General features: G+C 66.1%; 1 protein-coding gene across 1 annotated transcript; it reads right to left on the minus strand.

Moving 5' to 3' along the window:
* Window positions 1-57: 57 nt before the first annotated feature.
* Window positions 58-22,628, minus strand: PTCH2 (patched 2). The gene is given in 26 exon segments (XM_075039304.1): window positions 58-1,595; window positions 1,692-2,105; window positions 2,275-2,520; window positions 2,961-3,060; window positions 3,325-3,467; window positions 3,619-3,756; window positions 4,212-4,495; window positions 5,062-5,242; window positions 5,332-5,474; window positions 5,742-6,054; window positions 6,138-6,543; window positions 6,665-6,783; window positions 6,862-6,987; window positions 7,078-7,170; window positions 7,295-7,450; window positions 7,531-7,662; window positions 7,878-8,025; window positions 8,401-8,522; window positions 8,623-8,818; window positions 10,810-10,901; window positions 11,139-11,208; window positions 11,339-11,528; window positions 21,782-21,974; window positions 22,302-22,406; window positions 22,408-22,556; window positions 22,559-22,628. Coding segments are annotated over 25 exon segments (4,329 nt in total). The 3' UTR covers window positions 58-1,595.
* Window positions 22,629-26,428: the final 3,800 nt, after the last annotated feature.

Below are 26,428 nucleotides of genomic sequence, written 5' to 3' on the forward strand. Positions count from 1 at the left end.
CACACACTCTTACACATCTCTCCACAGCGTGCACACCCCCCCCATTGCCCACCCCATTGCGTGTGCGCACACAGCTGGGTCTGTCTCAAGCACCCTCCACCCCGAGCTGTGCTTCCCCCCCCAGGAGAAAGGGCCAGACACAGCAGGTAATTTATATATAATATATATATATTTACTCTTTAAAAATAAACCTTCCGTCCCCACTACCGCCTGTACAAACTACAAAAATAAACCTTTGCTCTCTTTGATATAAATAACTTAGATGGCGTGTTGGGGGGGGGGGGACTGCCCGCCGTGCCCACGCCTGGCACGGGGACGGGGTCCCCAAGGCCACCCCAGCTCAGCGGCAGTGTCTGGGGGCCAGGGGGGGCCGGGGCCACGGGCACGGCAAACACCGCTGGAGTTAAAGTGCTGGGTAATGGTGCGGATGGTGCCCGGGATGGGGACGGGGGACAGGGGCTGACCTCAGGGACAGCCCCGTTGCACGGGGACACGGTGAGAAATGTTTTCCCAGTGAGATGTGCCCGGTGGCACCACGGGTGCCCACGTGAGTGTGCACTGCCCTATGTGTGCACCAGCACGTGCTGTCACCAGGGCAGAGCACAAGTGTGGCACGAGGGGCTGTGACCGTGGGGCAGCTCAGGGGCTCGGCACAGCAAGGACCCCACCCCAAAACCCTGCCTGTGCGGTGGGAGCAACAGGCTCCCTGGGCTCTGCCGTGGCACGTCCCCGATCTCCAGCCCTCCCGTGCTCGCCAGTGGGGAAACTGAGGCACTGAGCAGCATGTCAGAGGGGGTGAGCTGCCCGTGGCCACCCAGCACCCCATGGAGCAGGGGCGTGAATCAGGTCTGCACCCCTGCCCCGGGCTCCTGCGGCATCCGGCAGGCAGCCCTGCACCGGCCAAGGGTCTGCCCCCTCCCTGCCTGCACCCTGGGCAGCCGGGCGAGGCCGTAGGCTGAGAAATAAATCTTTTAAAATAAGCTTAAAAATATATATCTCTCTATAGATAGTTTCCCTTTGCAATAAATAAAGGTGGGGGGTGTCCGCCCCAGGCCTTGCCCATGGCACCCCAGGGCATGGCTAGCTGTGGGGCTGCCCCCTTACTGGGACGGGGGGCATCAGGTCACCCTGTTGGGGCACCCCAGCTTGTGGCCCGGGTGGGGGGCTCCCAGGAGGAGGTGACAGGGAGCAGGCAGTGACCCCACAGAGGGGGAGCTGGCAGGGCACCGAGCCCACCTTGCCAGCAGCTCCAGAAACAGAGGGGGGAGTTAGTGCTTCCATTTCTGGGGGGGCAACAAGCCCGGGGCAGGGTAACCCTAAACCCTGGGTGAGGGGACACGGCACCATCAGCACAGCCCCGAGTGGGGGAACACGCGGGCAGGGCATGGCCTGCACACAGCTTGCATAGAAGTGCCAGCCCGCTCTGCCGAGCCCCTTTGCGGGGGGGGGGGTGGTGCGGGGGGGCTGGTCCTCCTCGGCCAAGACCGGGTAGCATCACCGCTCCGGCGATTAGCAGCACGATGCGGGCGACCCCGCTCTGCACCCTCCTGTGCCTGCCAGGCGCTGGGGAGATGCTCTGCCCAGGAGCCAGCAACCTGCGGGGAGAACGGGGAGGGGGGTCAGCCGGGTTCCTCCAAACCTGCACCCCGTGCACGAGCCCCAGGTTAAGGTGCCCGTGTCCCCAAGCTCACCTAGCGCCGGGTGCCTGCCCCGCGGCGTCCCATGCTCTGCATCTCAAAGGCATCGGGCACGGCAGTGCCACCGGTGCTGGGCATGCTGGGCTCCTCCAGGCAGTCCTGCTCGCCACCGGCGAAGCCCTCGGGACCGAAATTGGGGTAGGAGCCAGGCAGCGTGGGGTGCAGGGCCACCGTCACCGAAGCGGTGGCCGTGACGGTGGCGTAGCTGCCGGCGGGACCCTGCAGGTGGGTGCTGTAGGCGGGCAGGGCTGCGGTGGGGGCTGGCCGGGCGCCCGGCGGGCAGGGCTGCGGGTAGTCTCGGGGCGGCGCGGGGCACGGCTCCTCAAAGGGTAGCGGGGTTGTGGGCTGCAGGCCGGGACCCTCCTTCTTCCCCTGGACCTCCGGGCTGTCCTTGTAGGGCTTCAGCACCTGGAGGGGGGGATATGGAGCATGAGGGGCCCCAGCCATGCCGAGCATCCCGCTGGCAACCCCACCAGCACCACAGGAGCCCCAGCAGCCCCTGTCCCCCAGTTCTATCTGTGACCCTCTCCGAGGGGCTGCTGGGGACCCAGCGATGCCACAGCAGGCAGACACTCACGGTGATGCGGGGGAAGCTGGGGTCCTTGCCAGCCTCCAGCAGGATGTGTGCCGGGGCGGGGGGCACGATGAAGGGCCCCCGGGGGCTGCCCGGCCCTCTGCCCTCCGTGTAGCACTCCGTGTCCGAGGGGTCAGGGAAGGCGGCGGGCCAGGCTGGGGCGCGACGTACGTAGAGCCCTCCGGGGCCCAGGCACGGGGGCACCGGTGCCGGCGGGGGCAGGTGGGGGCCGTTATCCACCAGGGATGCCTGGGGAGAGAGGGGACAGCGTCAGAGGGACCAGGGACATACAGGGATGGAGGAGTGTGGGGTGGCAGGGAGTATGGGGTGATGTGAGGATGGGGTGAGGGCTATGTGGGGTGAGGGAGATACAGGGTAAAGCAGGGATGGGGTCAAATGGGTCAGGGAGGGATAGGGGGAGTCGAGTGTGGGGTGAGGCAGGAATGGGGTCAAGTAGAAATGGGGCAAGTTGGATATGGGGCAAGTTGGATATGGGGCAGAGAAAGGATGGGGGAAAGCAGGGATGGTCCCGGGTGAGGGATGGGCCAAGGTGGGTACGAGGCAAGGTTGGGACTGGACAAGGCAAGGATGGGTATGGGGTGAAGAGGGGACAGGGTGAGGGGCAATGGGGGATGAGGAGATGTAGATACAGGGTTGGGACAGGGAGAGGTGGGATGGAGGTCTCGTACCTCAGGGGGTGGCCCGATGACAGAGAGCAGGACTGGCAGCAGCACCAGCCCATTGAGCAGCCCCAGCAGCGTCAGGATGGTGAGCACCGCAAAGAAGTACCTGGGGGAGGGCACAGGCAGAGGGGGTAAGCGGGCACAGCTGCCATGAACCCTGTCCCACCCCAAACACAGCTTCCCACACCACACACCCTAGCCCTCCATGACTCCCCAGCCTCCACGCAAGCTGCCACCCCCAGCAAGACACATCCTCGCCAGCTGCCCTACATCCCCACCACCAGCCAGGGGGCTGCCACACTCACCAGCTCCCATTGCCAAAACTTTTGGGGGGCAGCAAGCAGCTGGTTTAGCCCCCTCCGGCACTCACCTCATGATGAAGTCAAACTCGGAGCCAGCCAACATGAGGACGCCCAGGAGGGTGGAGACAGCACCGTCCATCACGGGGGCGAAGGTGTGCTCCAGTGCTGCGGCTGAGCGCACGTTCCTGCTCCCTGCAGCCGTCAGGAAGCCCTGCATGGGATGGGGATGTCACGCGGGGCTCGTCCCCTTGTGCCACTCATGACGTGGCCGCTCATCGGCACATGGGGCGAGGGGGGGTGAGGGTGCCGGGAAGTGGGAACTGGGGTGCCCCACAGCCGGGCAGGGGTCTGCCTGTGCTCACCAGGGCCACATGGACGGTGAACTCCACACCGATGCCCACCGAGGCGATGAGGATGACCACGGGGATGGCGCTCAGCTTGATGCCCATCAGCCCCATGATGCCAAACAGCTCCACTGCCATCATGGCCAGGATGGACACCTGGGGTGGGGGGGGGTGTCACTGAGGGGTGGCTCTGACCGGCTGTCCCCTCTGCCCCGCAGTCTGGCATGCCTGATCCTACCCCTCCATGGAGGGCAGCCTCACCCCATTGCCCCTCTTCCCTCTATTTGGGGTACCCCTCTGTCCCATCTATCGGGGGTGGCCCTCACCCTCCTCTGCATGGATGTCCCCAAACCCCTGCCCACTACACACGTTCCCTTCATAAGGGGCGTCCCTGATCCCTCCGTATGGATCACCCACCCACTGCCACCTCCATATGGGTGTCCCTTCCACCCAGGGTGCCCCGGCCACCCCCATCACCCCATCCCCATGAAGCAGATACCCAGGGCCACCCAGCAGGATGGGAGCAGGGCTGGATGTCCCTGTACCCACCCGTCAGGAGGGCAACACAGCCGGTCACCCCCCAGTCCCCACGCATCGGGGTGCGTACTCACGATGATGCCAGCCGTCCAGGGGTTGAGCAGCAGCAGGGCACAGACGAGGAAGGTGCAGGCCAGCAGGATGCTGATGGCCAGCAGGAACCAGTGGCGCAGGCCGATGTACTGCTCCCAGAAGAGGAAGGGGTAGCCGCTGGGGTAGCTCAGCACCCCGTGGCGCTGGGCAGCCTCCCGGCAGATAGCCCGCACGCTCTCGATCGCCTCCACGAAGTCAGCCGTGCGACGCAGCCCGCTCAGGTAGAAAGGGAACTGGGCGAACTCCAGTGGCTGGGCTGCCGGGACTGGGGAGGAGAGCACGGGCAGTATGGGGGTACGGGCAGCACGGGAGTGAAGGCACCACGGGGGCACCCCAGCCACACCAGCCTGAGTGCAGCCCAGGCAGCGCAATGCCTGGCTGGGTACCACGGGGCTGGGGAGTGTGCAGGGAGCAGACTGGGGGCAAGGAGGAGGGGGTTTCTCTGCCAGCAGGGTGCTTGTGAGGTGGGGAGTCATGGGGAGCGGGGGGTTCCGCTGCAGAGGAATGTTTGCGGGGCAGAGAGGGAACAGAGTGGAGGGACTTCTCTGCAGCGAAATGCTGACGTGCTGGAGCAGGGGTGTGTTGCTGCACACTAAGGGCCCAGGGAACGCACAGTGGGGTGCTCAGGCTGTGGGGTGCAGGGGGACAAGCATGGGGCACAGGGAGGCAGGGCAGTTTCTCTACCAGAGGATGTTGATGGGATGAGGGATGTGGGGAGCTTCAATTTGGGGGGATGCTTGCAGGGCAGGGAAGGTGCAGGGAGCGGGGTCCTCTGCAGGGGGATGCCAGGGGGCAGGAGGAGGCTGTGGGGAGCCCACCGCGCTCACTCACTTCGCAGGTTCTCGCCCGTGGTGTCGTACTTGTCATGGATCCACTCGGGCGGCGGGGGGTAGAAGTTGGCCTGGGAGGCGGCGAAGCCCAGGGGGTCGTTGCTGGCCCACACCGTCAGGCAGATGTAGAAGGTGTCAGGGGGGATGATGCCGTTCTCATCCACCAGCCGCCGCGTGGTCAGCTACGGGGAGAGAGCAGGAGTGGGCCTGAGTCGGGCAGCGGGCACAGCATTGTCCCCAGCCCAGTTGCCCCAGCCCCGTCCCCACGCACCTGATTGAAGTTGAAGGGCTCCTTCTTGTTGCCGGTCTGGATTAGGAGCTTGTACGCCAGCGCCCCGTCCTCGGAGCCGTTGCGGTAGCTGTCGTGGGTGATGCGCCCGGCTTGCCAGTCCCTGTCGAAGGTGGCCTGGAGCCCTGGGGACGCAGTGTGGGGGGTGAGCATCCCTTGGGGCACCCCTGCATAGCACCCTGTGTGCCCCAGGGAGCGTCGTGCCAGCGGGATGGGTGAGCAGAAACCCCCGCGCTCAGCCTGGCTTTGCTGGGCACCCTGGGGACACCAGGGGACCACCCTCCCCAGGGTGCCACACACCAGAGAAGGCATTGCCAGGCCAGCGGGGAGGGTGCGGGCTGGGGAGAGGGTTCTTAGGCAGGGGAGGTCGAGAGAAGAGGGGTGTCCCTCACCTCGCAGCCAGTCCTGGAAGTAATGGAGCCACATCTTGGGCAGGTCACGGTTGCCCTCCCGCACCACATACTTGACGGTGCTGAAGGCCTGGTGCAGGCTGAGCAGGGCTGCTTGGGCGCCCGGGTAGTGGAAGCCACCCTTGGTGACGATGAACATGTTGTAGAAGGAGAAGTACTTGAACTGGGCCGAGATGAAGGCATGCGCCTTGGTGTCCCGTGGCACGATGTCCGTCAGGTAGAGCCCGTCGTGCACCATGGTGGTGCCGTAGAGGCTCAGCCCCAGCAGCGCCAGGAACAGCACCACCACCACCGCCTGCGAGGACAGCAGGGGGTCAGGCAGGGTCCCCTGCCACCCACCCACCTCGCGCAGCACTGCCGGGGCCGCCCCCACCTCACCTTGGTCCGGGTCCGCAGGAGGAGCGGGGCGTACTTCTCCCGGGCGAAGTCGGCGAGGCTCCAGCGGCAGAAGGGCAGCGGGACGCACTCCCGCCCACCCTTGGCCTCATCCAGCTGGGCCAGCAGGTCCCGGGTGGAGCTGGACGGGGCGAAGACCTGCGAGCCCAGGGGGTCGGTGGGAGGCAGGAGGACGGCGGGCGAGGTGCACACCTGGGAGGTGGGCGGCAGGACGGTGACGACGTGGTGGCCCGAGGGGTCGCACCGGGTGAAGGCTTGCACGGTGGTGGTGATCTGGGTGCTGGTGGCCACGCCGGGGTGCCCGTAAGGGGACGGGTGGCAGGCGTGGTTGTCGTTGGCATCGGCGAGCTCCTGGGGTTGGATCTGGATGACCCGCGAGGAGCAAGGGCTGCAGGGAGAGAGGAAAGGAGGAGAGAGGGAAGGAGGAGGAGATGTTGAGGAACAGAGTCACCCCACGCTTCTGGCGGGGACACACAGGGTCAGCCCCATTCCGGCCAGTCCGGCGGTACCTGTAGAAGCAGCAGAGGATGTCGAGCCGGCGTTTCTCCCGGCGGTGCAGGTCCAGGCTCAAGATGGCGGGGAAGACGAACAGCACCATGGCGAAGTTGAACACCACAACCACCGCAGCCTGTGGGTAGGGGGGACACGTCAGAGCAGGGTCTGGCCGTCCCTTCCTGCCCCTCCCAGAGAGGGACCTTGGCCCTACCTGGAGGGAGAAGGCGCGCAGGGCAGGGATGGGCACCAGGGCTGCCATGAAGAAGGCGATCATGTTGCTGACAGAGGTGAGAGCCACGCTGGTCCCCGTGCGCTTCAGGCACTCCCCTGTTCGCTCCTGTGAGGACAGAAGGAGGGGATGATGAGAGGGGTCGTGGGGAGGCGGGAGGGGGGGCCAGGGAGCCCCTGGGCAGAGCCTGGTGCTCACCTTGAAGGGGATGTGCTGGCTGGTCTCGGTGAAGGCGTGGGCCAAGAGGAACATGTCGTCCACACCGATGCCGAGGGCCAGGAAGGGTAGGACCTGCCAGAGAGCAGCCAGCGTCAGTGGGGGGGACACAGCCGCTGCCTGGGAGGGGACCCGGCCACCCTGCAGCCCCCAGGGTCCCACCAGCCCCACGGTACCCAGCTCTTCCCCCAGCACATACCTGGGTGGTGGCTGCATTGAAGGAGATGCCCAGCAGCGAGCAAAGCCCCAGGCCAGAGGCCACGGAGAGAGCCACGAGCAGGACTCCGGCCAGGCCCACGGCCCCTTGGGACTTGGAGCAGTCCCACCGCAGCATGGTGACGCAGGCGTAGGCCAGCTGGAAGAGCACAGCGGGTTAGCGGGGTCAGGGGTGGTGACGGAGGGACGGCGGGGGACACAGAGAGGAGGCACACCCACCATGAGGAGGTAGCCCCCAGCCACCCGGATGGCGCTGACATCGGAGAAGGACTTCATGATGTCATTGAGCGTGGTGGTGGAGAAAGCGTGGACGCTCTGCGTGGCGTTGGGCGGGATGGAGTCCTGTGCCAGCTGCCAGAGGTGCACCCCATTAGAGGAGTCAGGACCCCCCCCACTCCCCAGTACCTCTGCCCCAGAGCCACCCAGGGTGTCAGCATCGCCACTGAGGGTCCCGAGGGGCCCACCAGACCACAAGAGAGTGGTGCCAGGACCTGTGGCCACATGAAAACCTGGGCGCAGGGGGATGCCATGCACAGCCCCATGTGGGGGCTGTTCCCGGTGCCCACCTCCACGAATTTCCTCTGCCAGGCCTCCAGGATGGCGCCCGCCTTCTCCTCGCTCCAGCTGATGTCATGGATCTCGTAGTCATCCTTGAAGTGCTCAAAGAGCTGCCGGGGGCTCATGAGGAGGAACATGGTCTGCAGGGCCTCGGCACTGGGGGACAGGCACGCACCTCGCTGGGACCGGCTGCAGCGCCCCGGGATGCAGGAATGGGTCCATCCCCCACCCCTCGGCTCCCAGCCCCACCGTGGACACCCAGGAGAAGACCCAGGCATCCTGGCCCCAGTCCCCCTCCTTGCTCCGAAAAAATGCCCTGCTCGCCAGCCCCATACACTTGCCAGCCTCACATGCTCCCCCAGACAGCCCCGTAGCCCCTGTTGCAGCCAGAGTGGGTTCCCATGGGCACCAGATGAGGACGAGGATGAAGGTGAGGATAAGGGAACCCTGCCCCAAACCGTCCCGGGGGCGAGTGCTGCGGCTGGGCCCCTGCGCCATGCCTGGGGACACCCGCACCGCAGCGGCTCTCACCGTAGCAGCTTGCCCTGGGAGTCTTTGGTCGTGCCGCCTAAAATCAGCTCCTGCTGCCAGCGCATGAACTTCCTGGAGAAGCCGTGGCAGCCCCCCGAGAGTTCGGCTGGGATGTCGGGGCTCTGCGGGTGGAGGGGAGGCGTCAGGGATGCAGGACCATGGGGCAGGCAGGAGAGCAGCAAGCCCCCACCCCCCTCCCAGTCACCACGGGCTGTGACCCACCTGCTGGCTCTGCTTGTTGGGGGCACTGGGGGGGCACTGGGGGTCCCGGGGGTCCAGGCAGGGCCGCTCCATGTAAGCTTGCCCCACCTCTGCCTTGTCCAGCAGCTCTTTGAAGCCTTCCAGGGATGTGAACTGCCCCAGCTCCTCCATCAGCTGCAGAGGGTCCAGGTTGCTCCACTGGATGTCCGGGCGGCCCCTGGGGAGAGAGCAGGACTAGGGTGATGGGGGATGCCGAAATCCACATGCGGTACCACCACCACCACTGCCACCTCATCCCATGGGTCCTGGGGGTGCCCTCGAAGGCAGGGTGTGAGGATGCGGAGGAGCAGCATCAGGCCCCAGCGCATCCCTTACCCCTTCCCGGGGCCGCCTGCAGCATCCCCCGTGCCCCGCACGGCGCAGCGGGCCGTGCCCAAGTCAAGTAGCATGCCTGATCCTGTTAGGCTGGGACAAAGCGGGGGGAGCCGGCCCCACTGCCCGGCCCCGCTTTGTGCGAGCAGTCAGGCTGATTACTGCCTGCGGGCTAACATCTTGATAGAGGGGAGCAGGCAGGCAAGGGCTCCCAACATCCCCTCCCGCCCTTCCTGCCGCCTCCCCCCAAGCTGGAGGTTTTGGGGCTCAGCAGAGGTTCTGGGAGCACAGGACGGTGCTGGGAGCTGGGTGCAGACCAGGTCCTTGAAGGTCCAGCGGGACCCTATGGGACTCGGGTACCCAGGAAAAGGGGCTTTTCCATTGCCTGCGGATGCTCTACTCCCTTCATCCCAGCCTGGGGTGCTGGGGGCCAGCTCCCAGCCTCACTCGGCTTCTTTTTTAAGACAGAAAGGACACACAAAAAAAGCCAATAACCCAGCCCAGCGCTCCAAAGAGGGGAAGAAAAAGCCCCGAGCGAGTGTGGGCTCTGGGGAGAAACGCAGCCTAATAATTCATGAAGTCTGGCTGGGCCGGAGCCGGCCGCTCGAGATTCCCACATACCAACCGGAGCTGCTGCTGCTTCCAAAGAGAGCCCCTTTTATCTGCTTTCGCTTGCTTCACTGAGCCAGGGCAAATCCTTTTGTCTTTCCATAGATTGCTGCTCTTTGTTCTTCCAGCTCCCGCCCCGCTCACCCCTCGGCGTTAAAAAGGGGGACAAGTCCCCAAGGGCTGGCCGGCACTCAGCTGGGGTGCCCGCCTGGGCACCTGCTCACCCGGCTCCGAGGAGACATGGGTCCCACCACTGCTGCGGGTGCCACCCTGCCTGCCAAATACCCCGGCACCAGGATGATGCCCACCCCGGCGGACGATGCCACCGGCATCCCACTTGGCACGGCCACCCCAGGCCCATTTCTTCCCACTCCCGGCTGCTCCCCAGGCTGGGATGGGGAGAACCTGAGGTCTTGGTGGGGCAAAGCCGGTCCCCCAGTCCTGGCTGGGGATGCTGTGGCCCCTTCCCCCTCCTCCCGTCCGGCAGCAGCCTGAATAAGGCCACTATTTCATCTGTTTGGCAAGGGGCAGCTTTCAGAGCAGCATTAGCATGAGAAAGCGCGGGGCTGCGTTTGCTGACAATGCACAAGCCGCCCCGGCTCTCCCGGACAAACACACGCGTAAACAGAAGGAATGTGGGGGGGGGCTCCCCCCGCCCAGCCCGGGGTCCCCAGCCCCACCACCGCGGTGCAGGGAGCTGGCTGGGAGTCACCCGCCACCCACCCCGGGGACTCTGCGCCCTCTGCGTCCCTGGGCACGGCTCAGGAGTGTGGGTGCCTCCTCGTCATCGTGGCACCCACAAAGCGCTGTCGGGGGGCAGCAGCCCCCAGGGACCTGCCTGCGGCACGGCCTCTGTCCCCGCATCCCCATCCTTGGCTGGTGTGATGGCACGGCACGGCAGGGACGGGCAGCTCCTGCCCGTGGGGTGCAGCCCCCCCCACGCTCCCCGCAGCGGTGCAGCCCTGCCTGTGCCACCGAGGCCAGGCGGACAAGGACAGGGACCTGTCCCCAGGGTGTTGACCCAACAGGACCAGCAATGGTGGTGGGACCATCCTGGGGGCGAGCAGGACAAGCAGCAGCACCAAGGGACCTGAGGCAGCACTGAGGGACCTGAGGGCAGCGGGACCAAGCCGCATGGGGAGGTCAAGCGCAGTCCCTTGGCAGCCCCCTCAGCCCCTGCTCCCACCCGTGGCCCCCTGCACCCCCGGACGGCCCCCCCCCACTCACGGGAGGTAGGCTGAGCCTCCCTGCAGCTTGGCGCCTTCCCAGAAGCAGTCCAGCGGCGTCAGGATCACGCAGGGGAACAGCTTCTCTATCATCTGTGGGAGGAAGAGACGCGAGGGTTTCAGCAGGGATGGATCAGGCCCCCCTTGCTCCCCCCTCAACCCCGCTGGGCTGCCCAAACCTGCGCCCTCCCGCACGGAGCTGGCGGTGCCTTTGCAGCACCTGGGGCTGCCAGGCCCCATCCCCACCACAGCCCATCCCCTACCCGTTCCTTGGGGGACCGATCCCCCACGGGGGTGCTCCCTGGGGGCCACGCCACACCCGCCACTCACCCTCTCGATCATGCCATTCTCAATGATGGGGACACCCGACTTGTAGCAGATCTTGTTCAAATCCCACGATCTGGAAAGGCAGAAGGAGCAGCTGAGGACGAGCATCATCCCGCATGGGACATGGCAAGGGGTAGTGGGGGGGGCGGACACGCAGGACACGACGGGGGTCCCCATCACCCCCCATCCGGAGCCGGACTCACTTTCCGTACAGCGAGACTTGGACTTTGCTGGCGGCCAGGGCCGCCTCGAGGTGGAGCTGCAGGGCCTCCTGCGTCAGGATGTTCTCCCCATCCCTCTTCGGCGTCTGGATCAACATTTGGGAGGTGTAGACGGACTCCTCGCCCAGCTTCTCCTTGGTGTAGCGCAGCTCCTGGCTCACCCGGCTGCCTGCTGTGGAGGGAACCGCGATGTGTCCCGTCAGTGCCAAGGCTGGCACAGGTCCCATCCCACCAACCTGTCCTGCCCATCAGGATGCCCAGGGAAAGAGACTGGCACGAGCGAGGCCCCCGCAGCATCAGATGGTGCCATGTTAACCCGTGGGGGGGCTTCTTGCCATGGGGTTCCCCAACTGCTCCATGCTCTGGGCGCTCGCACCCAGGGGACCCAAGCAGGGAGCATCCCAGCCCACACCGGGCCGGGAATCCCCCTTCCCACCGACATGGATACTTCCAGCACCAGAGCGGCTCGTTGGCTTTGCTTTCCCTGGAAAAACCCCACAGACGGACAGCTGGTGAAGCGGATGGGGCAAATCCTGCCCACTCCCACCCATGCCCAACACAACTGGCCCCCGACGCAGAGACCAAAACTGAGGACACCCCACCCCATCCCTGCCCAGCTGCTCCCTGGCACCCCAAGGCGGGCAGCGTTTCGGCCAGGGAATGGGTGTAGGGAGAGGCGGGCACCCCCAAGCCCCCACAGGTGCAGGCTGCCCCGGGAAGGGTTTGGGCACAGGGGAGAGACATGACACTGGGGAGCTCTGCAGGACCCCTCTCCTCCCGCCGAGGCTCTGAGATCCGTCCCTGACGGCAGCAGGAGAGCTCCAAGTGCGGCAGGGCTGAGGTTTCCGGGAGAAGTTGCCGACTTCATTTGCAACCGCCTCGGCACAGAAGAAAAAAATCCCCTCCCGGCCAGCGCGGCTGGGGCCGAGACCAAACCCTGCGTGGCCCTTTTGCGTGGCGGAGCACCATCCCAGGGACAGCCGTCCCCATCCCCGTCGAACAAGGGGCTCCCATCCCTCCTGGCACAGCGACAAGGGGGGACGACACAGCCCAGAGGAGGGCGGGAGGATGATCCTGAGACCCCCGCCAAGTACAACACCCAGCCGCCCTGCTCCCAGCCCCCTGCCTGGGGGGGGGGGGGGGGGGGATGCTGCAGTGCCCAGTGCCACCCACCAGGGATACCCCAGTGTGCCCAACATCAGGGTGCCTCCCAAGGCAGCACTGCTGGCAGGGGGGAGGCCGGCTCCTGCCCAGCCCCGGGTGCTGGGGAAGAAGGGGGGGGGGGGGGGTCAGGATTCATCCGCGCCGGGATGCTCCCTCAGCAAGAGGCGGGGGCCCCGGCGGGCCTGGCCCCCTGCCAGCACCGAGGAGGCCGGAGCGAGACCGCAAATAAGGAGCAGAATCTTCCCTTTTAATGACTTATTATATGGGTTGGTGTTTTTTGGTTTTGTTTTTTTCCCCTGCTTTTTGGGAACGGGGAGGGGGAAGTGTCTTTATTGTTCCTGGCTGGGCCGGGGAGCAGCTGGTGTCCATCAGATGCCAGTTGGGATGGAGGTTGTGCCAGGGCTGGGGAGGGGGGGGGAACGAAGCCTCAGCCTTTGTGTGTGTGTCAGAGGGGACAGCAGTGCCCGGGGCGAGGGGACGAGGACACAGGGAGGGTGGGTGTCACGGGTGGGGGGGGGCGGGACACCCGTCCCCTTCCCAGCAGGCTGGGAGGTCGGGCAGGAGGTGCACCGAGCTGCTCTGATCTCAGCCGTGCCACCCACGCCGAACCCGGGCGGGCGGTGGGACACGGCGATGGGGGGGTTGCCCAGCATCGCCACCGCTCCCGGGGGACGCATCCTGCTGCGCCCCGTGGGCATCTCCACCCAGCACGGCTGCGGGAGGAGCCGCACATCTGCAAGCGTGGAGTGCGGGGGGAGCCCCCCAAAAAATTAAAGAAAGAAAAAAAAAAAAAAAGAGAAAATAAAAAGCCGTCCCTTGTAATTAGTGTTAATTTGGAACAGGGCACTGCGAGCCGTCAGCAAGCTTCAAAGGCTGTGAGGAAGCCTCAAATTCCAACACCCTAATTAACCAAAGAGCAACATGAAAAGACAAGGCAGCGCACACAGGGCTGCCAAGGACACTTCAAACGGGCGCGCGCCCGCCGGCCGGCCCGGGGCCGGGCGAGACGCCCCACGCCGCACGCAGCCCCCCGGCCCGGGGAGGGGGCTGGGGGGGGCGCCCCGATACCAACAATGAGCACGTTAATGAGGAACTGTATGTAAATTCTTCTTCTCTCTCTCTTTTTTTTTTTTTTTTTTTTATTCCAATTAACAAAGGGAGCCCTTGGCTTTTTCATGCAAAGGGCCCTCTGGTTCCAATCAGGCGCCCTGGTCCTGCTTATTAACAGCCCGTTCCGCTCCCCGGCAGGGTTTGGCTTCACCACCACCCCCGGACCCCCATGCTGGGCAAAGTGAACCCCACACTCCCCAAAACCCCCTGCCGGGGTCTGGGGGCAGGGTGGTCCCAAGAGGCAGCCGTGCCTTGAGCAAGCATCCTCCCTGGGGTGGGCACCACTCGTGGGTACCATCGGCTGGGGGTTTCACGCTGGTGGGGTTGGGTGTCACGGGGTGCAGGCACACAGCAGCGTGGGTTGGAGGGTGGATGGGACCCCATGCCCACCCGCACCCCATACACCCGGGGTGCAGAGCGGGCTCCCACCGTGCCCAAACAGGGAGGGCAGGGGTGGCAGGGAGAGGACGGGGTCCCCGGCAGCGAGGGCGGCTGCGTGTGCGGCTGCCTCCCGCCCGCGGGCCACGCCGGGGGAGCCCTCCCCGTAATTACAGCATCCGCCGCAAAATTACAGAGCAGGGCGGGAGCCTCCCTACCCCCTTCCCGGCCACCCTGCCTGAGCCACCACCCCCCCCCCCCGCCACCGCTCCCCAAACCCTCCTGGCACAGGATCCACGGCCGCAGCCCCAGCGCTGCAGCCGGCTCATCCTCGCCCACTGAGACCAGCTTATGCCCTCAGCTGCCCCGGTGGGTGCTGGGACCACAGCACACCCTGCCCAGTGCCAGCCTCCCCCCCCCAGCCACGGGCAGCCCCAGGCTGGTGGGGGGAAAAGGGATTGCTCCTGCTCTCAGCCAGGACAGAGCCCCTGTGTTGCCCCCTGCCCAGGAAGGGGTCTGACCCAAGCTCACCCCACATCCCCACGGGGGCTGCCAGCACCCGCCAGGGTCAGCTCAGAGGGTTTGGGATCAGAGGAGCCCATGTCGGGTCCCGCCGCCCCTGGCACAGCCGCAAACCCCCTGGCACAGGGCTCACCCCGACGCAGCCACACTGCCTGGCAGGACAGCAAGGGGACCACCTGCAGTGCTCACCCAGGGCAGGAGGTGGACAAACCCCACGGGAGCCCTGTCCCCAAGCACCCACGGGTGGGGGGCAGCAGGCTGAGCACACCGGGGCAGCGTGCCCGGGCAGCACCGGGAGGGTAGTGGGTTGGGGCAGGCTGCCAGCCCCGCACCGAGCCCTCCCTGCCTGGTAAGGGCAAAGGGGCCGGAGGTGAGGGAGGGCCATGGGAGGGGCTGGGGGCCACGGAAAGGCACTGGTGACCCCCCCAGGAGATGCGTGCTGCTGCAAGGACCGCTCTGTGTGTCCCCCAGGGTAGGTGGAGGCTGTGGTCAACAGCAGTGCCACCACTCTGCAGATGGGACCTGGGCACTGCCAGCAGCTGTCACCACCGCTTGGGTGACCCGGGTGGGACAGGGTGGCAGGGAGGGAGCACACCGGGGTACGCATCCTGGCTCGGCCTCCAAAAAATCAGGCCCTGTCCTCCTGATGTGATGGGGATGTGGTAACAAATGCGGCGAGTCCCAGATTTGGCTGGTACTCGGGGGATGCTGCAGTCCTGCCCCAGGGCCAGGCCAGCCCTGACCCCAGCTCCAGCCATGCCCCCCACCAAGGGAAGAGCTGGGGGCAGTAAGGGGGGGGTCCCCGTGGGGAGCAGCCCCCTTTCCACAGCACAACATCCCGATGCCAGGGCTAGAAACCCTGGCTCAAGTCCACAGCTGGGAGGAGGGCAAGGTCATGCTGAGATCCCCAGGGAAAAGCCATCCCCAGGGGGACCCCCCTCCGCAGCAGCCCCCCCCACTGCAACAAGGGGCACCCGCGGGGGCAAACGCTGGACTGTCGAGCCATCCCAGCGACACAGACTGAGCGCATCCCGCTGGCAGACATGCCCACCCTTGGGTGATTAAAGCCCCCAGGGGCATCGGAGAGACGCCGGCACCATCCCGCATCCCGGTGGGAAGGGGTCCCAAGGCACCGCCCCGAGCATCCCTCCACCGACCGCTTCCCCGTGCCGAGCGGCGCGCAAGCCGGAGGCCACCTTCAAAGTGTTGTGGGGCGGATTAGCTGGATTAGGGAGGCAGTGAAAGGACCCATGCTGCTCCGGAGGAAGTCTCGCCCAGGGCACGCTGAAAGAGCCATTTTTACCTGTCCCGGCCGCTACCGCCGGCCTCGCCAAAAGCCCCGTGGCCCCGTCCTGTCAAAACACGTCCTCCCGGCCCCATTCACCCCGTGGCGTGGGGCCGGCCCCGGGGAAGGGGGAGTAGGTGGGTGGCAGATGGGTGTCCTCGGCAGCGCCGAGGGATGAACGAGGGCTCGCCGCTGCCCCAGCACCTCTGACCGAAGCCGGCCCCACCAAAGGGGCTCCCGCCGGCCGGCTGAGTCAAGAGGGGCGGCAGAAGAGGGGGATGCCTTCAAAAAGCCAGCAGCGGAGGGGCTGAAAGGGCCCGTTTGGGGCCAGCTCCCCAGCCGTCAGCCCCGGCCAAACCCTTTTGTTTAACGGCAAAGCTAAATTAATGTCTTTATTACCCCAAATCACGGGGCGGCGGTTCCCAGCGCGGGGAGGGGGGCAGCCGGGAGCTCGCACCGCCCCGGCCGGCACCGAGGGGACAGCGCGACCCCCGAAAAAGAGAAAAAAAAAAAGGGGGGGAGAGGGGATTCAGTTGGGAACTATTCACCGCTAAGACTCCTGTCAGCATTGACATAAATTTCCACTGGTGTTGGCATTTAGGCATTTGCCATTTCCATATGTATAGGGCTGCCTGTACTAATTATGCTAATCACCCCCTCTGTTGGCTGCTGTGAAAAATGGCCACATTAGGCACTCCACTGCTTGCTAATGTCACTTAATGTGTGGTTGAAACATACATTCATCCCCCTCTGAATGGTGAAATTTTTCCACATTGCTGGCTTCATTCAGGCAAGAAATGAATTTTTTGAACTCAGACCACTTTTCCAGGCCCGAGGGAGAGGCAGATAATAAAACCCTCTTCTCGGGCCCTGGCGCTGCCCCCTCCCAGCCGCCAAATAACATTTAAAACGCAAAAAAAGAGCCCCCTCCCTAAGTCCATGGATATGTCTAAGTTAAAAAAAAAACACAGAAAAAACCAACAAATAAAAAACCCCACCACTTTCTAGGAAATAAAAAAATATATAAGTTGAAAAGCAAAGCAAAATGGATAGGGGCAGATAAGCCACAGCCATCTGTAAAGAGTCTCCCAGTCTCTCTGGGTTAATTAGCAACATTTTCCAGCCCAAAAAAGCTGACCGAGCTGTCAAGGAAGGGAAAGGGAAAAGCAAGAGGTTTCGCGCTCGCCTCCCGAAGATAAATAAAGGCGAACTGCCTGCACCCCATCTTTGGGCAGGCAGGGGACTGCTGGATGAGCCCCCCCAAGAAGAACGGTCCTTTCAGAGCCAGCCAAGGCTGCGAGGGAGAAGGTGCTTTGGAGCAGAGGGCAGAGCCAGGCAGGTGGGTTTTGGGGATAACGGGGACCTTGGCACTCCACGGCAGCAATCGCCCCAGCTGCCCCTCGCTCTTCCGAGTCCCTGAGGAGGGGGACACAGGGTCCCCAAGGATGCTCAGACCCTGTGAACAGAGAGGACCGCAGGGTCCCAAAGAAAAATCTTGCCAGGCCAGGCAGGAGGGTCCCCAGGGCAGCACTGGGGACCCCCGGCTGCCCCTTCCCTCCCCGTGGGGTGATACCTGCGTCATCGCACCCCGAGAGAAGCGGGGACCCTGACCCCACCAGACGCCCATCTGGGGACAAAGCGGGGACGTGGCAGCCCGGGAGCCGCCCCTTGGGCGCCAGGCTGGCTCAGGCTGGATCCCGGCAGGCGTCTCACTGCCCCGGCTGCAGGGACAAGCTGCCACCAGAGCCCCCCATGCCGCCAGCACCAGCCCCACACAGCCCCCCAGCCCCACACCCTGGCTTCGCCTCCTCTTTTCTCGGCCCCTGCACCAACACCTCACCCCACAAAACCCACCCGCCAGCAGCAACGAGACCACCCACCTCTCCCCGTGCCCACCCAGGAATGGCCACGGCACCCCACTCCCCACCACAGCAGCTGCCCCTCCCAGCCCCCCCACCCCCCGTGGGTCGCACCAAGCACAGTGGGGACAGGGGCTGGGAAGAGGGGCCACACGGATGGTCTCCCCAGGGTGGAGGCAGGGTGGGGAGGGTGTTCGATCCCCATCCTTGGCTTTCCCATCCCCGATGCCCCTCTCTCTGCAAAGACGGAGCCAGCCAGCATCTGCTCTCCCGCTTGTCCCTGCTGTAGGGGGAGCCCCTGAGTGCACCCCAGCCCTGCCCCGGGTGCCAGGGAGGGGACGCCCTGTGCCAAGTCCTGTCGCAGAGGTCAAGGACGGACAAAAGCTATTGCTGAGGAGTTTGGGGGGGTGACTCAGCTTCTTCCCCCAAGCTGGGAACAAGGCCGCAAACTCCCCTAGCCCCCATCCCACACATCCCATTTCATCCCACTGGCACATTCACGATGTCCCTGTCCCCTCCAGGAAAGGGACGGGGTCTTCTCCGGGGAGACTCAGCAGCTCTTTGAGAGCGCGATGGCTGTGCGGGGTGCTCGGCTGTTCCGGTTAGGAATTAACCCGGCCTTCCTTTGAACCAGCCCTCGGTGCTATAAATCAGGCAGACCCATTCACCACCCAGGGCTCTGCCTGCCCGGAGCTCTCTGCCCCGGCCCCTTGGCCCTACAGACGCCCTGGGAGAGCCGGGAACAGCTGCCAGGTGTCTAGAGGTAACTCAACACTCACCGCTAGCCGGGATTTCAAAGCCTCTGAGTGGCTAATTGCTTCGGAGGAGCCTAATTGAACATTTCCACAGTCAGGTCCAATTTATGGGGTGACATGGCCTCCTTCCATCTCCCAAACAGGGATGCAGGTCAGGCATAACCCCAGGATACCGCAAGCACCCCCCAGCCTGCGTGGCTGAGAACAGGGCCCCCCCAAATTGGGGCCGGAGACCCTGCACTTCCCCCACAGTGGCCAGGGTCACAACCCAGGCTCGGGGGACCCATTGGGGCACCTGCCATCAGCACGGCCCCAACACCGACCCCAGCCAGGAGGCCAAAGCAGGGCTGCCCGCCCTATTCCCCCGGGAGTAGGGGGTGGATGAACAGCAGTGCGGTGCCCCCCCCGGGGAAGCAGCTCCCTTCCCTCTCCTGCCCACCAGGTCCCCAGCTCCCGGAGGGCTGCGCTCAGCCTGCAGCGGGGACAGCCCGGCACAGAGTCACACTCCGCTCCTGCGGGACCTCACCTGGGTGAGGTGGTTTGGGTTGGAGCATCACCAACCCACATCCCTCAGCCTGGCTAGGCAGGTGATCAGGCACAGACCAGCTTCAGAGGGTCATCAGAGGCTTCCCAGAACCCTCAGCCACCCTGCCTCTGAGCTGGGACCTCCTGGCCTAGGACAACGTGATTGGGACTCCCTACACACATGCCCTGCTCCTTAGACACCCCACGGCGCTGCCTCAGGGCCAGGATGGGCCACGCTCCTGCAAACATCTCCTCACACATACCCAGAGATGGCAGGACCCAGGGTCCCCTGGCACCCTGGGGACCCCAAAGCTTTGGGGCCAGGCTGATGGAGCACCAGCTTTGCCAGCCCAGTGGCATGACAACCTGGCACGACAGTACCAGGCTTGCTGCAGAGGGATGGACAGGCACCAGCAACCCTGCCGCACACCCGGGGATGGGAGAAAGTGGCGGCTGAGGAAATCCCCAAGCAGCTTCAAGTGGTCAGGATCCAACCGCACAGTCTGGGAAATTGTGTCCTGCTCCCCAGGGGCAGCCCAGGCCCTCCTGCCCCCAATAACGCACATCCCCACACCAGCAGGAGAGGGTCCAGAGATCAGGGAGGGCTGGGTACACCTGAGGACACCAAGGGATGCTTTGATCTCCCCAGAAAAACACAGAAGTGGTGGCCAGCAGAGAGGCAAGGACCCACGCACAGTTATGGGGAAGGGCGGCAGCCCCACAGTGAAAGAGCCACTGCAAACCTTCCTTCCACGTCCCGACCCACGCATGCGCGTCAGGGACCCCGCAGAACTAAAGCCACCCTGGCCACATCGTCCTTGGTGGTCGCAGACGGTGCCAACACCCAAAGACGGCCTCCCCGAGCACACTGGGGCCGTGCCACCCAGGAGCAAGGCACAGAGGGGTCTGCCCTAGGTGTACACTCCCGGGGGAAGAGCCCTCCCAGGAAGGCCAAGGGGGGGCCCCCGAGCAGCACCCCAGCATCGCAGACCATCCCCACCCCAGGTGCTACAGATCCAGCGCAGAGGCTGTGTGTAGACCCCAGTATACCCACCCATCGCCCAGGAAGGGGTGGGACACCCCAGGTCAGCACTGTTTCACCATGGGGTAAAAAAACCCCAACCAAACAAAAAAAAAAACCAGCTCCCAACACCAAAGAAGATGCCCCGGCCATGAGAAAGTGCCAGTTCCTCAGAGAGGCCCCCGGCACCCACGTTATAGCCACACCACAGTGTGGGTGAAATATGCCCCAACAGCCGCAGTCCCTCCTGGCCGTACCCACGCGAGCAAGGAAGCACGGTGGGGCGCAGAGCGGGTGTGCACGAAAAGCCGGGTTTCTGGGCACTTCCAGCCGTCTTCAGGCTCGGCCCCTTCCCCATCCCGCTCTCCACCCCGATGTGCCACAAGTCCCGTTCCCCCCCAGCGGGAAGAACCACAGCCACTTCCCTGGCTCCGGCCGCAGTTGCACGAAACGCTGACTCCTTGCAACCCCAAAAGCACAATAAAAAAAAAATCCGATGGTGCCAGAGCCACGAACCGGAGCAAGGGAACCACGGAGGGAGCGCGTCCCTCCTCCAGCAGCCACCGCTCAGGCGCCGGCTGGACCGGGAGGTATCACTGGATTTCTCTGCTACGTGTTGCAGAGGAAAGGGGTGATGGAGACGAGATGGGGGGACACACACACACACAAACACCCCTCGGGAGTGGGGAGCAGGTGGGAAAGCTGGGGATTCCTGGGCAGGGGTGCGTGCGTGCGTGCATCTGTGTGTGAGCAGCAGCGAGGGAGCGCAGGGCCTTTTTTTTTTTTTTTTTTTAAAAAAAAGGGGGTGGGAGAGCAAAGTTGCTTCTATTGTTGAACCAAATCCAAGAGTAGCTGAGGACCACACAGGGAGCGGGGCGTGGGGGAGGAGGCAGCGCTCCCGCACAAAGATGGCTGACACCCCTCCGCTGAGCAACATCTGCCCCTGCACAGCACCCCGCCGGGGACCCCAGGCTGGGAGACCCCCCCCCCCCCCGGCCAGGGCCTGGCAAGGATGGGGCAGAGGGGGGGGAGGGTGCGATGCGGGGTGCTGCCCCCCCCCCCTCCTCCCCCGGGACCCCCAAAGCGGGAGGGAGGCGCAGGGAAAGCAAATCCCAGCACTGGGGAGCGGAGCTGCAGGGAGAGGGGAGAGAAAAAAATCCACGCTGGAGTTATTAATAACAAAGGAGGGGGATCAGCCGCTTCCACTCGGAAACGGGGATTTGCTCCTGCCCGACCCTGCCCGCTCCTCCGTCTCCTCCGGGCGGGGGTCCCGAGCCGGGACCGGCAGCCCCGCGGCTGCCGGCTCTGCCCCGCTACGGGGCTGCGACCGGCCCCGGGGGCCTCTTCCCACGGGGAAGGGGCCCGGCGGCGGGAGAGCGGCACCGCGGGAAAGGGGTTGCCCACGCGTGGGGAGACGCGCGCTCAGCCGGCGCCGAGCACCACCCCCGCCGCACGTGTCCGCTCGTGCGGGGACACGACCGCACCTTCGCGCGGGGACCCCCGCCGGGACACGCGTGGGTGGGTGAGTCGGTGGGGGGGGGGGGTGTCCCTTTACAACTCGGCACCACGCGGCCGCGCAGCCGGGACCTCCGCTCGCGGGCACCCACGGCCCGGTCCTCCGCGGCCCCGCTCGCGGGACGCCCGGCCGGCATCCTCCTCCTCTCGCGCTGTCACCTGCCTCCGCGCCGGCCCCGCACCTCCGCGCCCCGCGTGGGGCGGGGGGGGGACACACACGGACAAAGCCGCCGCCGGGAGCGGGACCGGGCCGGTTCCCACGGGCGGCTGAACCCGTGGGGCCGCGCTTACCTTCCACCCAGAGGTGCTCGATGTCGGTCTCGATGGAGGCCACCCGCAGCCCCACGGCCAGCGCCCCGAACACCAGCAGCCCCACGAAGAGCACCTTCCCGCAGTGCCGCTGGATCCGGCAGCCCAGGGCGAAGAGCAGCGCCTGAAAGCGGGCCCGCAGCCACAGCGGGGCCCTTTGGCCCACGGCCCTGCCCTGGGGAGAGGGCGAGGATCAGCCCGGGAGCGGAGAAGGGGAGACCCTGCCCGGGGAGGGGAGGCGGGGGGGGGGGGGAGGAAATCCCGCAGCAGCCACGCTCCGCGGGCTTGCGGCGCGGGGCCGGGACCCCTCCGGCACCCGCGATGCTGCGCGTCCCCAGCCGGGGAGAGAGCGAGTCCCCGAGCCGGGGGACACACGGGGCTCCACACACCCGCTCCGCGCCGCCGCCCCCCCCTCCCCGGCTCCTCCGCGCTCTCCGAGCCCCCCCCCCCCAGCCCCCCGGCCGGGAACCCCCCGCGGGAGCGGGCGATGCTCGCCCCTTACCTCGGGCAGCGGCTTACGGCGGGCGGCTCGGAGCGGGAGCGGCGGCGGCGCGGAGCGGGGGGGCTCGGCCGGCATGGCGGGGCGACTGGCGGGGCTGGGCACCCCCCGTTATGTGGGGCCGAGCGCGGCGGCCCCCATGCGCGCGGCGGGGCGGGGCGGGCGGTGCCGGTAGCGGGGCCGGTCGGCGGTGCAGCGCGGTGCCGGTGCGGAGGGCTGTGTGCCGCCGGCCGCCCGCCGCGCCTCTAAAGGGGAGGCGGGGGCGGGGGGCGCCGGGGCCGCGCCGCCGCCGCCGCTCCCATTGGCCGCCGCCGCCGCGGCAGCGCCCATCGCCGCTGCTAGGCAACGGCGCGCCCGCCGCCGGCGGCCACACACGGCGGCGCTCCCCCCCCCCCCCCCCCGCCCCCCCGCTCACCACCGCCCCCCCCCGCCCCGCACGGCCCGGCCCGGCCCGGCTCCGCCGCGGGGGGGAGCGCGGCGGCGGCGGCGGCGGCGGCCCGGCCCGGTCCGGCCCGCCCTGCCCGCACCCCCCCGCGCCCGGGGTTGCTCCCCCCCCCAACTCCCGCCCCGGGAACGGCAGCGCCCCCCCCCCCCCCGAGACAACACCAGGGGCGGGCAGGTCCCCCCCCACTCCCAGCCGCACCGCAGGGGTGGGGACCCCCACGCTGTCACCCCCGGGGGTGGGCATCCCCCGCAGCAACCCCCAAGGGATGGGCACACCCCCCCCCACCCCCCGTAGCAAACCCCATCTGCTGGGCATCCCCCCGCAGCCACCCCCGAGGATGGGCATCCCCCTGTAACTACCCCCAACAAAGGGAGGGAGCCCCCCCCGTAGCTATTCCCCAAGGATGGGCACCCCATAAGCAGGGCATCCCCCCGGAGCCACCCCTTCTCCCACAGCTACCCCGCGAGGGTCGGCAGCCCCCTGCAGCTGCCCCGAGGGACGGACATCCCTCCCAAGGGCATCCCAAGGGCAGGGCGTGCCCCCGTAGCCTCTCCCCGAGGATGGGCATCCCCCCGTAGCTACCCTCCTTGCTCCAGGCATTCCCCTACAGGCCCCCCTGCTGCTGGGCAGACCCTCCCATAGCCACCCCAAGGGCCGGGTGTCCCCTCCAGGGCCAGGCATCTTCCCACAACCACTTCCCAAGGCATAGGCAGCCCTCCTAAGGGCTCTGTCCACCCCCCAAGGGCTGGGCAGCCCCCCCGTAGCCATCCCAAGGGATAGGCAGCCCCCTCCCAGAGGCTGCGCATCTCCCCTGTAGCCACCCCTAGGGAAGGGCACCCCCCTTTCAAGGGCCCGGTGTCCTCCCCCAAAAGACCAGGTATCCCCTGTCGATGCTTTTTCCCCGAGAACAACCCTCCACCACCGCCAAGAGCAGGGTGTCCCCCCACCCCCAGTGGCGGTTGTCCTTCCCAAGGGCCAGATATTCCCCCCAGGGCCATGGGGGGGGACGGACAGAAAGACACCCCAGTCTTTGGATGTGCCCCAAAAGTGCTGCCCCATCCCCTGCCATGGGGAGCCGAGCCCAACACCCCAGGGCTGGAGGCAGGGGGGCACAGAACCCCCATCCATGGGGCAGGGGGCTGGCAAAAGGGCAAGGGGTAAATGCCATCAATAATTTGTGGGGTAATTATTTCTCTGCTCATTTTACACCCTTCTCAGGTCTTTATTGGACAGACCTGGTGCTGCTCCCACCGGGAATGGCACCCTGAGGAGCTGCTGAGGGCACCCAGGGGGGGTCGGTAAACCCACACGGAGCAGCACCCACCCCACGTGCATCCCCATCCCTGCTGCCCACCCCGGGCCCCTGGAGCAATGATGGTGATGCTCGTCCTGGTGTCTCCTTACTAGCCAAAACCGGGGAAAACCCCAATAAATAAATTGAGTTCCTCAGGCAGCTCCTCTGTGCCCCCCGGCCACGGCCCCTGCCAGCCCGACCCGCTGCCACTGAGCTCTCCGGGGCCTTAGCAGCACGTAAAGGGTTTCTCCCTCGTCCGGCGATAGGCCTGTAGCATCTGGCGTGTCCCCAAATACAGAAGGGAAACGGCTATTCAGCACTTCTGCTGCCTGATTGCTATTAACAGCTCCACCATTCCTCTTTCTCGGTGGACCCGCACTACCGCCGGGCAGCTGCTGCTTTTCATAAACTTGATCTTTAAAAACCAAGTTGTCATCCTCCGCTCCAGCACCGCTGGTTCCCCCGACCCACATTCTCCATCCGCTTCCTGTCTGCCACCACTGGTTTCCACCTGGGGCTCTCCCACCGCTGCCCTGCAGATAGGGAAATGGCATCAATGTCCTTGGAAAAGTCGTGGGATGGCCAACGGAGACCTGCTTGGTGTCTGCCAGGGCCCGGGACTGAGCTGGATTTGCCCCATCCCAGGGCACCACGGGTTTCCCTGGGACCCGGGCTCCCGGTGCTGCAGGACCGGCTTCCCCGACCCATCCTGGTTCACCCACGCCAGCACCGGGCTCCTGTGCCGCAACGAGCACCACGCAGGACTGGCTGCGGCAGGATCGTCCCCGGCACTCCTGCCTGCTCCGCGCCACGCACCCCTGTCCTGCTGCCCACCCGCTGCCTCCGTGGTCCCCGGGGACCAGCTGCCCCCCCAGGACCCGTGTGGCCCCAGCGGCACCAGTCACCACGGTGACTTGCACCCCAAGCGAGAGGGCGTAGGGCTTGGCAGGCGGGCGGCCGGTTTGGGGATCCCAAGCTTTGCGGGGGGGGGGGTCACAACCCCAGCGACAGGGCCAGATCCTGCCACGCCAACGGGGATTGAAAACCCAACTGGAAAAAGCCTGTGGACAGGACGGAGTTCAGCCTGCCCCTGCCCTGACACCGCGGAGATGGGCTCCCAAACAGTGGGTCCGCTCTACGGTGGGGGCTTTGGGTCTCCCTGCAGGACCCTTATTCCCCCTGAAGCCACCCTGGAGGGGACTCGGAGCCCTGCGGGCCGCCGGCCTTGGGGGAGTGGGATGGGATGCGGGGGATCGGCTCGTGTGCAGGGAGACTTCGCTTGCCGCTTCTTGCTGACCGGCTGTTTTATATCAAGGCGGGAGGGGGGATTTGCTGTTCTAGATGGTATTTTAATGGGCAGACAGGCAGCTGGAGCCTGGGAGAAGCCTGCTTTACATTGTTTGGGGTTGTAACAAATAAATTCAATTAAAGGCAAATGGCTCCGCGCAGCCCCCACCCTGCGCAGTGTCTCTGCGGCACCGGTGGTTGCGAGAGCCGCGGGTGCGAGGCGGGAGCCCGGGGCTTTGCCCCCCACGCCAGGGCCACCCGGGGGTCCTGCCCGCTCTCGCCCCTCGCCCCCGCCGCGGGGAGATGCCGGGGTGCGCCGGCGGGATGTGGCGAGAGCCAGGGAGCGCAGGGCACCGCACCCACCGAGCACCCGGAGAGGGGACGCCGCGGCCGGGGAGTCCACCCTGTCCCCTGTCCCCGTACTGCGCGTCCCACCCTGTTGAGCAAAGGGGATGGGAAAATCCCGGCGGGCAGGAGCCATGCCGCAGCGGGCACCCCTCGGGGACGGGCAGCTTGGGACAACGGCCTCGGTGGGCAGCGGCATCCTCTGGGCAAGCGGAGGCCGGGCAGGGGCTGGGGTGTGGAGCTGGGCTTTGCACGGCCGCGATGCAGCCCCAGAGCCCTGCGGCCTTGGGGGAAAGCAGAGGGGACTTGGCAGGGATGTGCCAGAGCCTCGGCACGCTGTAAACAGCCGCCGCCGCCGCAGCAACTCCTCTGCCGGGAGCCAGCGCTGGGCGTTTGTTAGTTGGGAACCAGATGGTGCTCTCCCAAGCACCGGCGCAGCTCGCCCGGCCGCGGCCCTGAGCCAGGCGCAGGCTCCCAGGGACCCCGGGGCTGCGCAGCACCCAGTGGCTGGGACCCCATCGGGGTGGCCGGAGAGCTGGGGGAGCAGGGAGGGCCTCCCGAATGGACGGGCGGCGTCAGGGTGTCCCCTGCCCCATCGCTTCCCCCGGCCAGCACCGGGTGTGTCCCAAGGGATGCTGTGTTCCAAGGGAGGGAGAAGGCAGGCAGCATCCCCCAGAGGGGATTAGAGATGGGGCATTAACATCCCTTAAAACCCCCCTGCATCTCTGTGCCACTCTGTGCCTCAGTTTCCCTGCGCCT

The sequence above is a fragment of the Buteo buteo genome, chromosome 10, assembly GCF_964188355.1.
Source record: "Buteo buteo chromosome 10, bButBut1.hap1.1, whole genome shotgun sequence".
Taxonomy (NCBI): Eukaryota; Metazoa; Chordata; class Aves; order Accipitriformes; family Accipitridae; genus Buteo; species Buteo buteo.